Source organism: Myxine glutinosa, chromosome 5, assembly GCF_964187855.1.
Source record: "Myxine glutinosa chromosome 5, kmMyxGlut1.1, whole genome shotgun sequence".
In the NCBI taxonomy this organism is placed as follows: domain Eukaryota; kingdom Metazoa; phylum Chordata; class Myxini; order Myxiniformes; family Myxinidae; genus Myxine; species Myxine glutinosa.
The window spans coordinates 176826931-176843236 of NC_136265.1; the positions used below are offsets into that span (position 1 = coordinate 176826931).

Sequence of the window (16306 nt, forward strand, 5' to 3'; positions counted from 1 at the left end):
ATCCTCCTTCCCCCACCCTTGCCCCAATCCTCCTTCCCCCCCGCCCCTTGCGCCAATCCTCCTTCCCCCCCACCCCTAGCCCCATTCCTCCTTCCCCCCCTTGCCCCTATCCTCCTTCCCCCCTTGCCCCAATCCTCCTCCCCCCCTTGCCCCAATCCTCCTTCCCTCCCCTTTGCCCCAATCCTCCTCTCCCCCTTGCCCCAATCCTCCTTCCCCCCCTTGCCCCATTCCTCCTCCCCCCTTTCCCCAATCCTCCTTCCCACCCCTTGCCCCAATCCTCCTTCCCCCCGCCCCTTGCCCCAATCTTCCTCCCCCCCTTGCCCCAATCCTCCTTCCCCCCCTTGCCCCAATCCTCCTCCCCCCCGCCCCTATCCTCTTTCCCCCCCTTGCCCCAATGCTCCTCCCCCCTTGCCCAATCCTCTTACCCCCCTTGCCCCAATCCTCGTTCCCCCCTCCCCCTTGCCCCAATCCTCCTCTCCCCCTTGCCCCAATCCTCCCCTCCCTTGCCCAAATCCTCCTTCCCCCCGCCCCTTGCCCCAATCCTCCTTCCCCCCCTTGCCCCAATCCTCCTCCCCCCCTTGCCCCAATCCTCCTCCCCCCCTTTGCCCCAATCCTCCTCCCCCCTTGCCCCAATCCTCCTTCCCCCCGCCCCCTTGCCCCCAATACTCATTCCCCCGACCCCCCGCCCCTTGCCCCAATCCTCCTTCCCCGCCCCTTGCCCCAATCCTCCTTCCCCCCGCCCCTTGCCCCAATCCTCCTTCCCCCCCTTGCCCCAATCCTCCTCCCCCCCTTGCCCCAATCCTCCTTCCCCCCCTTTGCCACAATCCTCCTCCCCCCCCTTGCCCTAATCCTCCTTCCTCCCCTTGCCCCAATCCTCCTTCCCCCCGCCCCTTGCCCCAATACTCCTTCCCCCGGCCCCCCGCCCCTTGCCCACCAATCCTCCTTCCCCCCCCCTTGCCCCCAATCCTCCTTCCCCCCTGCCCCTTGCCCCAATCCTCCTTCCCCCCCTTGCCCCAATCCTCCTTCCCCCCGCCCCTTGCCCCAATCCTCCTTCCCCCCCTTGCCCCAATCCTCCTCCCCCCCTTGCCCCAATCCTCCTCCACCCCTTGCCCCAATCCTCCTCCCCCCCCCCTGGGTCGGCGTCATGGGGGGGGGCACTCGCGGGCCTTTCCCCCCCAAATGAGTTATTGTGCCCCCCCACCCCCACCCGCAGGTCAAGCCTTTGGCGCGACACTTTGCGTTTTATTAATTAATTTATATTTATCATATTAAAAGTGAAAATCTTTTCGCTAAATGAAATGAAATAAAAACAAAAATAAGAAAAGAAAGAAACACCCTGTTGGTCATATTTGCATCATGTCACATTTGAGGAAGTGGTGATGGTGTGCTCATTGACGAGGAGTTTAATAAGGTGTGGGACATGGCCACGACTGCCTGCGCATCACTGAGACCCGCGATCCCCAAACGGAGACGCAAAGCGAACACGAATATGGATGAGTTTGTCGTTATGGAACTACAGGACACAGGGATGATGACGATAAAACAGAACTTCAGAGACTGCACCACAACACCATTGATTCAGTGCTTGGAGAGATGGATCACAGATTCAGCGAGCGGAACTCACACTTGGCGAGTGCACTTGTTGCACTGAATCCAGAAAGTGATACATTTCTTGATGTAAAGACTGTGAAGCATATTATGGACCTGTCACGATCGCCTATAATTGAGGCAGAGCACGAAGTTGCTAAACAGTTTTTCAGCTCACAAAAACAATCACAGCCAATCGAGGGGGATTGGACTACACAGCACATCCCCTCAGAGTAGCACACACATGTACTGACTGCTTTCAAACATGCCTCAACATTTGGCGCCTCCACAGCAATGTGCGAGAATTCATTCTCCACTCTGAGAAACGTATTTTCGGACCGCAGACACGCAATGCTCCACAAAAGAAAGGCCCAGTTGGTTCAGCTAGCGTTTGAGAGGGACTCAACCCGAAAATGCACAACTGAGTGGAAGGACACCATTCTTAGGAGGTTCAACTCGCCGCCTGCAACTCTTCTGAAGGTAACCAGGTAAGCCATGTGTTTAATTCACTTCATGATGCCAGCCTTGGCTTTCATGATTATTACGCAAAATGTTGAATGATTTTGGGGTTTGTCTGCATTTATTCGGTAAGAGTGGAGTATATAGTCTATTTCAAATGATGGTCCAATGACGCGCACAGTGCAGTGTGTGAAAGAGTGAAAGAGTGAAATATTGAAAGAGTGAAAGAGTGAAAGAGTGAAATGGTGAAAGAGTGAAATAGTGAAAGAGTGAAAGAGTGAAATAGTGAAACACAGAGACGTGGCTTGCACGTAGGCTATATTTTGTGCAGTGAGGGGCGCAGTGAGGGGCACAGTGCAGTGTGTGTGTGTGTGTGTGTGTGTGTGTGTGTGTGTGTGTGTGTGTGTGTGTGTGTGTGTGTGTGAATAAAAGAGAGAGATAGAATTGTGAGGAACAGAAATGAAAAAACGAGATGTGTGTGTGTGTGTGTGTGTGTGTGTGTGTGTGTGTGTGTGTGTGTGTGTGTGTGTGTGTGTGTGTGTGTGTGTGTGTGTGTGTGTGTGCAAGAGAGAGACTTTGCAGCATGTTTTTAAATAATTGTAACTGGGTTGGTGTGTTGGTTGTTGGCGGCAAACTCTTATTATCAAGCATTTACATCATAGGCAGTTTGTGCCCCCCCCCCCCCCGCGGTTACCCTAATGCCCCCCGATTAGATTTGTTCTGACGCCGACTCTGCCCCCCCCCCCTTTGCCCCCAATCATCCTCCGAGAGAAGCCTTTTTATCGTTTTTCCCGCTTGAAACAAATCTCAGTTGTTTGATTAAAGTGAAATATAATCCACATGTGTAAAGAATGGCGCAGATTTCTTGCTTTCCCGATGGCCGATGATCTTTGTAACGTCTTAGTAAGTGTAATAATCTCGTCTTGGCGACGTTTACTCAGAACATTTACACGATCGACGTGAAGCTTCGTCCCAAGCGTCGTGGATGAGAAGGATTTAAATGAAGAAAGAATGAACCTTCCACTGAGAATGAGTGAAGAGCGAAGACAGGAAGAATGCGGAGTCAAGATGACGCAATGACGTAGAACCCGTCCTGTTGGTTTCTCATCGACGCTGGTACGAACCGCTTCTGTCGGTACGTTGGAATGTCTGTGTCCGTGTCAGTCTGTTCGTCTCCTTCTTCGATATAAAAATTGATCGCCATGACGTCTTGAGCCGACGTTCTCCTCTGCAACGTTTCTCGTGTCCGTCGCAACGGTCTTGTCCATGCGTATCACCCCGTACATGCCGCGCGTACGTCGTACGTTCCGTGCGTACATGTATTTTGTGTTGGAGCGGTGACGTAAAAGAACGATAGGATTTATGAGCTCAAAGAAAGAGGAGTTGTTTCATTAGTGAGGACATTTTATGAGAGGAAAATGAATACTTCATTCAAATCTCACTGATGAGCACATCATCACTGATTAGTGACTAGTTTGAGCACATCATCACTGATTGTAGTGACTAGTGTGAGCACATCATCACTGATTGTAGTGACTAGTGTGAGCACATCACTGATTGTAGTGACTAGTGTGAGCACATCACTGATTGTAGTGACTAGTGTGAGCACATCACTGATTGTAGTGACTAGTGTGAGCACATCACTGATTGTAGTGACTCGTGTGAGCACATCACTCATTGTAGTGACTAGTGTGAGCACATCACTGATTGTAGTGACTAGTGTGAGCACATCACTGATTGTAGTGACTAGTGTGAGCACATCACTGATTGTAGTGACTAGTGTGAGCACATCAATGATTGTAGTGACTCGTGTGAGCACATCACTCATTGTAGTGACTAGTGTAAGCACATCACTGATTGTAGTGACTAGTGTGAGCACATCATCACTGATTGTAGTGACTAGTGTGAGCACATCACTAATTGTAGTGACTAGTGTGAGCACATCACTAATTGTAGTGACTAGTGTGAGCACATCACTGATTATAGTGACTAGTGTGAGCACATCACTGATTGTAGTGACTAGTGTGAGCATATCATCACTGATTGTAGTGACTAGTATGAGCACATTATCACTGATTGTAGTGACTAGTGTGAGCACATCATCACTGATTGTAGTGTGCGTATGTCATCACTGATTGTAATGTGTGTACGTCATCACTGATTGTAGTGTGTGTTCGTCATCACTGATTGTAGTGTGTGTATGTAATCACTGATTGTAATGTGTGTACATCATCACTGATTGTAGTGTGTGTACGTCATCACTGATTGTAGTGTGTGTACCTCATCACTGATTGTAGCATGTGTTTCATCACTGATTGTAGCGTGTGTTTCATCACTGATTGTGGTGTGTGTACCTCATCACTGATTGTGGTGTGTGTACCTCATCACTGATTGTAGTGTGTGTACGTCATCACTGATTGTAGTGGGTGTGCACCTCATCACTGATTGTAGTGTGTGTGCACATCATCACTGATTGTAGTGTGTGTGCACATCATCACTGATTGTAGTGTGTGTACCTCATCACTGATTGTAGCATGTGTTTCATCACTGATTGTAGTGTGTGCACCTCATCACTGATTGTAGTGTGTGTACCTCATCACTGATTGTAGTGTGTACCTCATCACTGATTGTAGTGTGTGTACCTCATCACTGATTGTAGTGTGTGCACCTCATCACTGATTGTAGTGTGTGCACCTCATCACTGATTGTAGTGTGTGTACCTCATCACTGATTGTAGTGTGTGTACCACATCACTGATTGTAGTGTGTGCACATCCTCACTTCCTTTTTAATCGCTGTAGTTCATGGAGCGAAACCCGAAACGAATATATTGTGGTGCTGTGCACACACGACTCGATTGCCAGAGAGGTAGGCCACAACGCGTTGATACAACAAGTCTTTATTCAGAGCTCGCACTTCAGCACTGGGCGGGCTCGACCTTAGAGCCCGCATATATTCCCCGAGGCCACGCCTTGCCCCCGGGCGTGGCCGATCGGCCGAAAGGCGGGGCATGCATTTCAGTTCCCCGCCTGGACGCTCGCGCCACCCACTGGTGCGCGGAATTATTGTCCCTTGTGCCTGCCACACGCGCCCCCCCCAGAATTCCCGCGCACCTGAAGGGTGAGCTTGCGGGGAAGCCGGATGACCCGGCCGAAACGCCCCCTGGCGATGCGTGCAGGGTTGGGGGGTAGCGAGACGGCGGGGCTGGGGGGTGCCGGGGGTCTGACCACAGGGGGGCGGCCTCGACGCGGAGGCAGAGCTGCTTGCGGGGGGTGGTCCAGGTCAAGGTGGGCCGGCTTGAGGCGGTCCACGGAGATACGATCCGGGGCACCGCCGATGTCGACGGTGAAATATTTGTCCCCGGTCTCCAGCACGCGGAAGGGCCCGGCGTATGGGTGCGTAGCGGTGCCCGGTGGGCATCGTGCCGGACGAAGACGTACTCCGCCGTGCGAAGCTCCGGGGCGACGTGGGAGGACGGGCAACCGTGGTGTGCCGTCGGCACCGGGGCGAACCTCCGGGCGGTCTCCTGCAGGGTGGAGCGCTGTTGCGCCACGGACCAAGGAGCAGTGGAGTCAGGGATAAATTCGCCCGGTACCCGCAGTGGTTGCCCGAAGACCAGCTCCGCCGAGGACGCACGCAGGTCGTCCTTGGGCGCCGTCCTGAGGCCCAGCAGGACCCAGGGGAGCCTGTCGGCCCAGCTGCCGTCGCGGAGGCTGGCCCGGAGCGCGGCCTTCATCGAGCGATGAAAGCCCTCGCACAGGCCATTGGCCTGGGGGTGGTAGGCCTTGGTGCGGTGCAGTTTGACGCCGAGCCCTTGCGCCACCGCGCCCCAGAGCTCCGAGGTGAACTGGGGGCCGCGGTCGCACGAGATGTCCGAGGAGGCACCGAACCGGGCAACCCAAGTGGCGATGAAGGCTTGCGCCACATCCGCCGCAGACGTCGCCGCCAATGGCACGGCCTCCGGCCACCGTGTGGTGCGGTCCACCATGGTGAGGAGGTGGGTGAACCCCCGCGAGGGGGGCAGAGGTCCCACCAAGTCGACGTGGACGTGGTCGAATCGACGCTCGGGCACCGTAAACGGGGCCAACGGGGCCTGGGTGTGGCGGTGGCCTTTGCGCGCTGACACGCGAGGCACGTCCTGGCCCAGTCGCGGACGTCCTTCCTGAGGCCATGCCAGACGAACTTCGCCGCGACGAGCTTCTGGGAGGCCTTCGTGCCCGGGTGGGACAGGCCGTGGATGGCATCGAAAACGGGGCGCTGCCAGCCAGCGGGCACGATGGGGCGAGGCCGGCCGAGGGAGACGTCGCACAGGAGGGCCGCGCCCTTGACATCGAACGGCACCTCGGTGACGCGGAGGCCCGTGACAGCGGTCCGCAAGGCCTGGACGCCGGGGTCGGCGGTCTGGTCCTCCGCCATCCGGGCATAGTCGATCCCAAGGTGGACCGCGTGCGCGACGGACCGGGAAAGGCAATCCGCCACCGGGTTGTCTTTACCCGTGACGCGACGGATGTCCGTCGTGTACTCGGACACGGCAGAGAGGTGACACTGCTGCCGTGCCGACCATCGCTCGGCGACCTTGGCCATCACGAACATAAGGGGCTTGTGGTCGACGAAAGCCGTGAACGGGCGGCCTTCGAGCAGATGGCGGAAGTGTCGGACCGCCAGGTGGAGCCCGAGCAGCTCGCGGTCGAAGGTGCTCTAGCGGTGTTCGTGCGGGCGAAGCTGCCGGCTAAAAAACGCCAGTGGCTGCCAAGCACCACACACCCACTGCTCGTGCACCGCGTAGTCCGACGCGTCGGTGGTGAGGGCGATCGGTGCATCGGGCGCCGGGTGCGCCAGCATGGTGGCGTTGGCCAGGGCCAGCTTTGCGCCCGCAAACGCCGCGGCTATCAGCTCCGACCAGGCGATGTCACCTTTGCCCGGCTTGCCCCGGAGGGCCTCGTGCAGGGGGCGGAGGAGCTGGGCGACGTGGGGCACGAAGCGGTGGTAAAAATTTACCATGCCCAGGAACTCTTGGAGCCCCTTGATCGTGCGGGGGCGCGGGAAATCCCTGACCGCCTCCACCTTGGCCGGTAAAGGGACGGCCCCGTGCCTGGTGATGCGGTGCCCCAAGAAGTCGATGGCGGCGACGCCGAAACGGCACTTTGCGGGGTTGATGATCAGGCCAAGCTGGCCCAGGCGTTCGAAAAGCATGCGGAGCTGGAGCAGGTGCTCCTCCCAGGACGCGCTCACGACTAGGATGTCGTCCAGGTAGACGTAGATGAAAGGTAAGTCGCGCAAGATGCTGTCCATGAGCCGTTGGAACACCTGGGCCGCATTCTTCAACCCAAAAGGCATTCGCAGGAACTCAAAGGGGTGATGACGGCCGTCTTTGGGACATCGTCCGGTTGGACGGGCACCTGGTGGTAGCCCCGGATGAGGTCCACCTTGGAGAACACGGTCGTGTTTGCCAACCGGGCGGAAAAGTCCTGGATATGCGGGACCGGGTAGCGGTCGGGGGTGGTGGCATCATTGAGCCGGCGGTTGTCACCGCACGGCCGCCATCCTCCGCCGGGCTTCGGCACAATGTGCAGAGGAGAAGCCCAAGCGCTGTTGGAGCGCCGTACGATCCCCAGCCGCTCCAGCGTGGCGAACTCCGCTTTCGCCACGGCGAGCTTCGTGGGGTCGAGTCGGCGTGCCCGGGCATAGACCGGCGGCCCAACCGTGGGGATATGGTGCTCCACCCCGTGTTTGACGGCCACCGCTGAGAAGGTGGGCCGCGTGAGGGCCGGGAAACTGGCGAGGAGGCGGGTAAACTAGTCCGCTGCCGGAAGCGTGCAGACTAACCTTGCCGGGACAGAACCTTTCAGCAAGCCGCTTGGCAAGCCGCTCGGTGAGATGCTCAGCGAGTGCTCAACGAGCCGCTCAGCGAACAAGCGAGCGAGCTGAAGGTTTCGGCCTGGACGAGACGTCTGCGCTTAACGTCGACCAACAGCCCATGCGCACATAGGAAGTCCGTGCCGAGCAGGGCCATTGGCACGCTGGCGGTGACGAACGACCATTGAAAGCGCTGCCCTCTGAACCGCAGTGAGAGGCAGCGCTTCCCGAATGTGCGGATGGGTGTACCGTTGGCGGCAAGCAAAGCGGGCCCCCAGCCCGCGGCTTGCTTGTCGGACGCGGAGGCAGGGAGGACGCTTACCTGCGCTCCCGTGTCGCAAAGAAAACGGTGCCCGGACAAGGTGTCCGTGATGAACAGGAGGCTGCCAGAATGGCCGACGCTCAGGGCCGCAAGTGAGCGCCGGCCCGGGCGTTTCCCGACCCGTCAAAAGAACACGGCTGGCGGCACGTTTTAGCCTTGCGGCCGAACCTGGCATGGTAGTAGCACCAGGTTTGCGGCGGTGGCGGCGGCCGTGCCGGCGGCGGTGGTGGTTGCGGCGGCAGTAGTGGCGGGGCGCAGCAGCGGCCACGAGGGAAGCCGGGGGCGCTGTAGCCGCTGCACCGGGATCCACTACGGCAGCACCGTAAACCGACCGCGTGTCGCAGGCCGCGAAAAACTTGTCGGCCTCTCCGGCCAGGGCGCGGGGTTCCGTGATGTTGGAACCGGCCAGCGCGAGGCGCACCTGTATCGGTAGCTGGCGGAGGAAAAGTGCACGGAACAAGAAATCCGGGCGCTGGTCTCCAAGCAGAGACAGCATGAAATCCATCCGGACGGATGGTCGTGTGTCGCCGAAGGCGGGAAGGTCCAGGAGGCGGTCGGCACGTTCGATCTCTGTGAGCCCAAACGTGGCAAGGAGGAGACGTTTGAGCGCCTCGTACTTGTGGTCGCCTGGCGGGCGCCGAAGGATGGACACGACGCGGGCGGCAGTGCCGGGCCCGAGGGAGGCGACCACGTGGTAGTACCGGGTCTCGTCCGCCGTGATGCCCCGGAGTTGGAACTGAGCTTCGGCTTGCACAAACCAAACGTCGGCTTGCGCTTCCCAAAACTCCGGGAGTTTGATTGCGACGGCGTTGGTAGCCATGGCACGTTCGGGGGTCAGCAACGGCTGAACCAATCGGGGTCACCAGTGTGGTGCTGTGCACACACGACTCGATTGCCAGAGAGGTAGGCCACAACGTGTTGATACAACAAGAGTCTTTATTCAGAGCTGGCACTTCAGCACTGGGCGGGCTCGAGCTTAGAGCCCGCATATATCTCCCAAGGCCACGCCTTGCCCCCGGGCGTGGCCGATCGGCCGAAAGGCAGGGCATGCATTTCAGTTCCCCGCCTGGACGCTCGCGCCACCCACTGGTGCGCGGAATTATTGTCCCTTGTGCCCGCCACAATATCATTCATTGCTCCTTATCCGTTTGTTTGATTTGAATAATTTTTCACATGAGCACGTTTTCAGAACCGCCCGTACATGCTCATCCATCCACAACCAACTGTACATGCTCATCCATCCACAACCATCCGTACATGCTCATCCGTCCACAACCATCCGTACATGCTCGTCCATCCACAACCACCCGTACGTGCTCATCCATCCACAACCACCTGTACATGCTCATCCGTCTACAACCACCCGTACATGCTCATCCATCCACAATCATCTGTACATGCTCATCCGTCCACAACCACCCGTACATGCTCATCCATCCACAATCATCTGTACATGCTCATCCGTCCACAAACACCCGTACATGCTCATCCGTCCACAACCCCCCATACATGCTCATGCATCCACAACCATCTGTACATGCTCATCCGTCCACAACCATCCGTACATACTCATCCGTCCACAACCACCCGTACGTGCTCACCTGTCCACAACCCCCCATACATGCTCATCCATCCACAACCATCTGTACATGCTCATCCGTCCACAACCATCCGTACATACTCATCCGTCCACAACCACCCGTACATGCTCATCCATCCACAACCACCCATACGTGCTCATCCGTCCACAACCACCTGTACATGCTCATCCGTCTACAACTACCTGTACATGCTCATCCATCCACAATCATCTGTACATGCTCATCCGTCCACAACCACCCGTACATGCTCATCTGTCCACAACCACCCGTACGTGCTCATCCGTCCACAACCACCTGTACATGCTCATCCGTCTACAACTACCTGTACATGCTCATCCATCCACAATCATCTGTACATGCTCATCCGTCCACAACCACCCGTACATGCTCATCCGTCCACAACCACCCGTACATGCTCATCCGTCCACAACCACCCGTACGTGCTCATCCGTCCACAACCACCCGTACGTGCTCATCCGTCCACAACCACTCGCACGTGCTCATCCGTCCACAACCACCCGTACGTGCTCATCCGTCCACAAGCATCCGTACGTGCTCATCCGTCCACAACCACCCGTACGTGCTCATCCGTCCACAACCACCCATACATGCTCATCCGTCCACAACCACCCGTACGTGCTCATCCGTCCACAACCACCCGTTCGTGCTCATCCGTCCACAACCACCCGTACGTGCTCATCCGTCCACAACCACCCGTACGTGCTCACCTTTCACCTGTCACCTGTTTTAGCGCACCTGTCACCTGTACAAATGAAAACGAATTAATAATCCTCTACTCTATTATTATTGTGGTGGAGGTAACCCGCAGCTTGGATAACCACGTTTCTCTGGACAGCATGACATGTTAATTTGAAACACTTTGTCTCCTCTGGCACATTTGTCATCCCAGAGATCTCTTGGTGTTACAAAAGTGTTTTTCTGCGTTTTTATTTCATCGTCAACGGGGAGACACATATTTAAGCAGGCCGTCTATTTGTGCTTGTCCCCTTGTGGTTGTATGAAGGATTATGTTGTGCCAAGGCCGTCCCGGCTCCTCGCCGCATCATGCCCGACTCTAGGCAACACCCGAACCCCGTTATCTGTGAAAGCAGAGGCCTCTGGTTTGTAACGATAGGGTAAAAGGTTACAAAATGCGTCGTCACTCGGCGGTTGATGACATTGTTTCCCTTCACATCGGCGTCGGATGTTCTTACAGGTACATGCGGAATTCGGCGAAAGGTGTTTCTTTACAAACAAGCTCATGGTAAAATAATTTATTCCTTTTTTATTTTATTTTCAATTTTTTTTGTCTTGCGCATCGTGTTTCGAATGGATTTATCAAATTACCCAAGGGACGGATGGATGTTGCCATCGGTCTATGTGTCTGTGAGTGTGTCAGTCCACATGCAGATCTACTTTTACTACCTGGTTTTCTTTATTTATTATTTGTAATAGTTTCATTTTGACGCATTTGTTTTCAGTGCAGCTTTCGTACTCTCCCTGTGTGCTCACGGGTTGACCAGAGTAAGCAACCTCAATACCCGATACCGAGATGGGTATCGAATCGTCCTCGTACTCCATACGTGGGCTCCGTACGGATCTCAGGTTTTGCTCCATTGTGTCCATCGATTACATAATTAAAGAGTTGGTGACATTATTGAACCTGGCTGGGGTATGGAGCGGGGGACACGTTGGCATATTCATTAGCGGGTGGTTGAACTACTTGTAAGGAAGCACGAACGGCTCTGCAATGTGCGTCGATTTCAACATGTGACCTTGTTTTGAGTTCCGAGTACTTTGTGACGATGAACCATGTTTAGGAAAACTGTTGCACCGACTAATAATAGAGAGGTACTCGCCGGTACTTGCATGAATATCCTGATGACCCTTGCGTCACATATTTTTGGGTAATCGTTCTGATAACTATCGTAACTTCATAATTGTTTGTTTTTCAAGCTGGTTCTTGGTGGTCTATTTGACCTTCTTGTGTACTACAGTAATCCCTTGTGTACGTGGACGGGGTTTTACTCCGAACCTCTTTCCTCATCTCCCACAGCTTTTGAGCTCTTCCTCTTGTATGTCCTGCACCAAGCACCAAGCACCAAGCAAGGACGATGGAATTGATTGAGAACATCTTGCATAGCAAATTTTCAACGACCAAGGTGCCCACCAAACAAGACGTCACCTTGATTAATGGACCCAAGACTCACGTGAATGGAACTTCGGTGTCGTACAAAGTCTTGGTGAATGGATCGGAAAATCGACTCGAGAATGAAACGGGTTCTCTGCTTTGCCCGACTGAATCCGCAGCTCATTTTCATCTCGAGCAGACGCGCATCTCTGATTTCTGTCAATCGAGGACTGATTCAGAACCGGCTGAAATCAAAAGTTCCCGTGACCTTGAAGATAATCCCTCCAATTTGTTCTCCAAATTATATGCATTCCCTAACTGTGTGAATAGCATGGGAATAGAAACCCGCTGCTTGGAAGATGCATCAATAGACTCAAATGTAGGGCCTCTGGGAAGCACCCTGGGTGGGATGCCTGAAGATCATCTGGGGAGCATTCCGGGCGGGGTGCCTGAAGATCCTATGGGGAGCACCCTGGGTGGGATGCCCGAAGATCATCTGGGGAGCATTCCGGGCGGGGTGCCTGAAGATCATCTGGGGAGCATTCCGGGCGGGGTGCCTGAAGATCCTATGGGGAGCACCCTGGGTGGGATGCCCGAAGATCATCTGGGGAGCATTCCGGGCGGGGTGCCTGAAGATCATCTGGGGAGCATTCCGGTTGGGGTGCCTGAAGATCCTATGGGGAGCACCCTGGGTGGGATGCCCGAAGATCATCTGGAGAGCATCCCGGGCGGAGTGCCAGAAGATTCTCCAGGAGGTACTCCCACTAAGCCTTTGGATCGCCCAGTTTCTTTGCCAATGGACACCTCTGGCAATGGAGGAATGAACTGGGACGAGACTGCAAAGTTCATGCATGCGTACATCGAACAAATATTCAGCCCAGGGTACGTGTCTCATCTATTGGTTTTTTTTCCATTTTGAAACGATGTGTTTTTGTAAATGTCTAACTCGATGGAGAAAAAAAAAATTGAATTATTTCCTGGAACAATTTTCGGAAATGTTAGGGTGAAGTTTTAAACCATTCACAAGATGGTGTATAAATTCTACCTGAGATCTGCAGGCTTTAACCGATTTGAGGTGAACCTTAATTGTACATAACATTTGATTGTAAGATGTAGTGGTGGATATTTTCACAAAGATTACGTGTACCATGTGTGGTGGCCATTGCGTTCGCAGGACGGACGTGAGCTCGGACGACAAGTCAAGGTTTGGGAAGCTTTGCCAAGAAATGGACAGCACAGGACGTCTGTGGTTCTCCCGTTTCCTGTGTGAGCAGGTGAGCTTGAGTGTCCGTCGTCTGCCAGCCACGGCAGGTCAGAGCAAAACGAGTGTTTTGTCCAGATCCACTCTGCTACCTCATCTTGCTGTTAAATGTTATATTAGTGTAGTGCATTGTGGGATCCTCATCCTGATTGGTTCCACCTGTTGTGCAAATTCTGAACGCATGTGGCATTGTGTGCATACCTTCGCCAGGTTGAACAGTTGCATGTTGTAGCCCACTGTTTACATGTTGTAGCCCACTGTTTACATGTTGTATCCCACTGTTTACATGTTGTAGCCCACTGTTTACATGTTGTAGCCTGCTGTTTACATGTTGTAGCCCACTGTTTACATGTTGTAGCCCACTGTTTACATGTTGTAGCCTGCTGTTTACATGTTGTAGCCCACTGTTTACATGTTGTAGCCCACTGTTTACATGTTGTAGCCCACTGTTTACATGTTGTATCCCACTGTTTACATGTTGTATCCCACTGTTTACATGGATCTGGATCCAGACCTGAAACAAAATCGAATTGGTTTGTTCTCATCACCTACCCGTACTCATTCACCTGGTATCGTCCGAATCCAACTTTTTGAGATATCCTGCTATACATAGTTTTGGTCCCATCTTTCAATGGTGAAGAATCGCTGAAATAAATGATCAGATTGGGATCTCCACCAAAATCGAATCAATTTGTCCTTGTTACACACCCAACCTGCCCAACAAATTCCGTCCGTAACTTTTTCAGATATCCTGTTCACAGACAGACAGACAGACACACACACAGACACACACACAGACAAGCAAACGGGTAAAACCATAACCGCTGTCCACCTTTGGTGGTGGAGGCAATGATACGAAACACTTTCCGTTGTAATTTCTCCAAACATCACCTCTGGACTTTAGTTAAGCCACGGAACCTTGCAGGTGAAGCATATCCCAAAGTTGGTCGAACATACTTTAAATACACTTATTATATCACAAACAGCGATAATACTTGAAATACACTTATTATATCACAAACAGCGATAATACTTTAAATACACTTATTATCTATCTATAATTCCAGTAATCTCTGTACGTTTGTACGTTTGTACGTCTGTACGTCTGTACGTCTGTACGTTTGTCTGTGACCGCTGTTTCTCGACAACTACCGGTCCGATATACTTGAAACTTGCCAGGTATATTGCTGGGGACCCGAGGATGTGCCTTTTCAAGGTTTGAAATTAATCGGACAAGTACTTACCGAGCTATGGCGATTTAGCCGTTCGCCGTTCGCTTTGCCGTTGCGAATGGACCAAACCATTCATGTAAATAGAGGGGGGGGGGGGTTCTGTGGTCGTTCGCTTTGGCTTTGCGAATGGACCAAACCATTCATGTAAATAGAGGGGGGGGTTCTGTGGTCGTTCGCTTTGGCTTTGCGAATGGACCAAACCATTCATGTAAATAGAGAGGGGGGGGGGGTTCTGTGGTCGTTGCGAATGGACCAAACCATTGTTTTTTTTTTGCTGTTTTTTTTTTTTTTTGCAGTTTTTTTTTTTTTTGCAAGGAACGGGCACCCACGTACGGGCACGTCCTAGCTTATATATAGTACGGGCATGCCCTAGTATCACAAACAGCGATAATACTTTAAATACACTGTTATTACATCACAAACAGCGATAATACTTTAAATACACTGTTATTACATCACAAACAGCGATAATACTTTAAATACATTGTTATTACATCACAAACAGCGATAATACTTTAAATACACTGTTATTACATCACAAACAGCGATAATACTTTAAATACACTGTTATTACATCACAAACAGCGATAATACTTTAAATACACTGTTATTACATCACAAACAGCGATAATACTTTAAATACACTGTTATTACATCACAAACAGTGATAATACTTTAAATACACTGTTATTACATCACAAACAGCGATAATACTTTAAATACACTGTTATTACATCACAAACAGCGATAATACTTTAAATACACTGTTATTACATCACAAACAGCGATAATCTATCTATAATTCCAGCAATCTCTGTGTGTCTGTCTGTGTGTCTGTGTGTCTGTGTGTCTGTGTGTCTGTGTGTCTGTGTGTCTGTGTGTCTGTGACCGCTGTTTCTCGACAACCACGGGTCCGATATACTTGAAACTTGCCAGGTATATTGCTGGGGACCCGAGGATGTGCCTTTTCAAGGTTTCATATTAATCGGACAAGTACTTACCGAGATATGTCCAAAAAACGCTTCAACCAATCAGAGAGCAGCGAGCTATCACGTGTGCCGAACGTGGCGATCAGACTCTGCCTCGGACGGCACATTTGACAGCGTATTCATTTATTTCACGTTGGAAAACTATGTTGCCGTTAAACTATGTTTTAAAACGAATTCAAACTGCGATTAAATTAAAACGATTCATCCTAACTGCGATTTGCGAACTTCCGGACAGTGACGACTGTCCGGCAGCACGCTTTCCGGCATCCAATCACAGAACGCTTTGTTGCGTAGGCGTGGCCGATGTGAGACGAGCGGAGCTGAGCGCGTTACGAGCTGACCGCCATTACGGTACGTAATTCGATTTCTTATGCGCATTATTTCTCCCAATTCATTCATCTCCCAATTTCTCCCAATTCAATTCGTATCACTAATAAAAACGAATTTGCGATTCATTCGCTTTCCTGCGCGTTTGTGCACGCGATGGCGATTGCTTTACCAAACTCCGGAAGCCGTTCGCTTTGGACCAAACCATTGCATGAGGGGGGGGTTCTGTGGTCGTTGCGAATGGACCAAACCATTCATGTAAATAGAGGGGGGGGATTGTCACTGTACTCGCAAGCCGTTCGCCGTTCGCTTTGGCGTTGCGAATGAACCAAACCATTTCATGTAAATAGAGGGGGGGGGGATATAATTTTAGATAGATATATAGTACGGGCATATATATAGTACGGGCATGCCCTAGTCTATCTATAATTCCAGTAATCTCTGTCTGTACGTTTGTACGTTTGTCTGTGACCGCTGTTTCTCGACAACCACGGGTCCGATATACTTTTAACTTGCCAGGTATATTGCTGGGGACCCGAGGA

General features: G+C 52.6%; 1 protein-coding gene across 9 annotated transcripts in view; it reads left to right on the top strand.

Annotated features, from left to right (window-relative positions):
- Positions 1 to 2985: 2985 nt before the first annotated feature.
- The window catches only part of KIAA0513 (KIAA0513 ortholog), a 36948-nt gene continuing 23627 nt past the window's right edge, over positions 2986 to 16306 (top strand). For 2 of the 9 annotated variants that reach the window (XM_068115460.2, XM_068115465.2), the window contains exons 1-3: positions 3105 to 3181; positions 11881 to 12837; positions 13130 to 13229. In XM_068115460.2, coding sequence (XP_067971561.2) covers positions 11939 to 12837; positions 13130 to 13229 — 999 coding nt within the window. In that variant the 5' untranslated portion in view covers positions 3105 to 3181; positions 11881 to 11938. Of the gene's footprint in view, positions 3182 to 10950; positions 11089 to 11880; positions 12838 to 13129; positions 13230 to 16306 lie in introns of those variants that run through there. The other 7 variants (XM_068115462.2, XM_078779138.1, XM_078779137.1 and 4 more) reach the window with 6 other exon arrangements.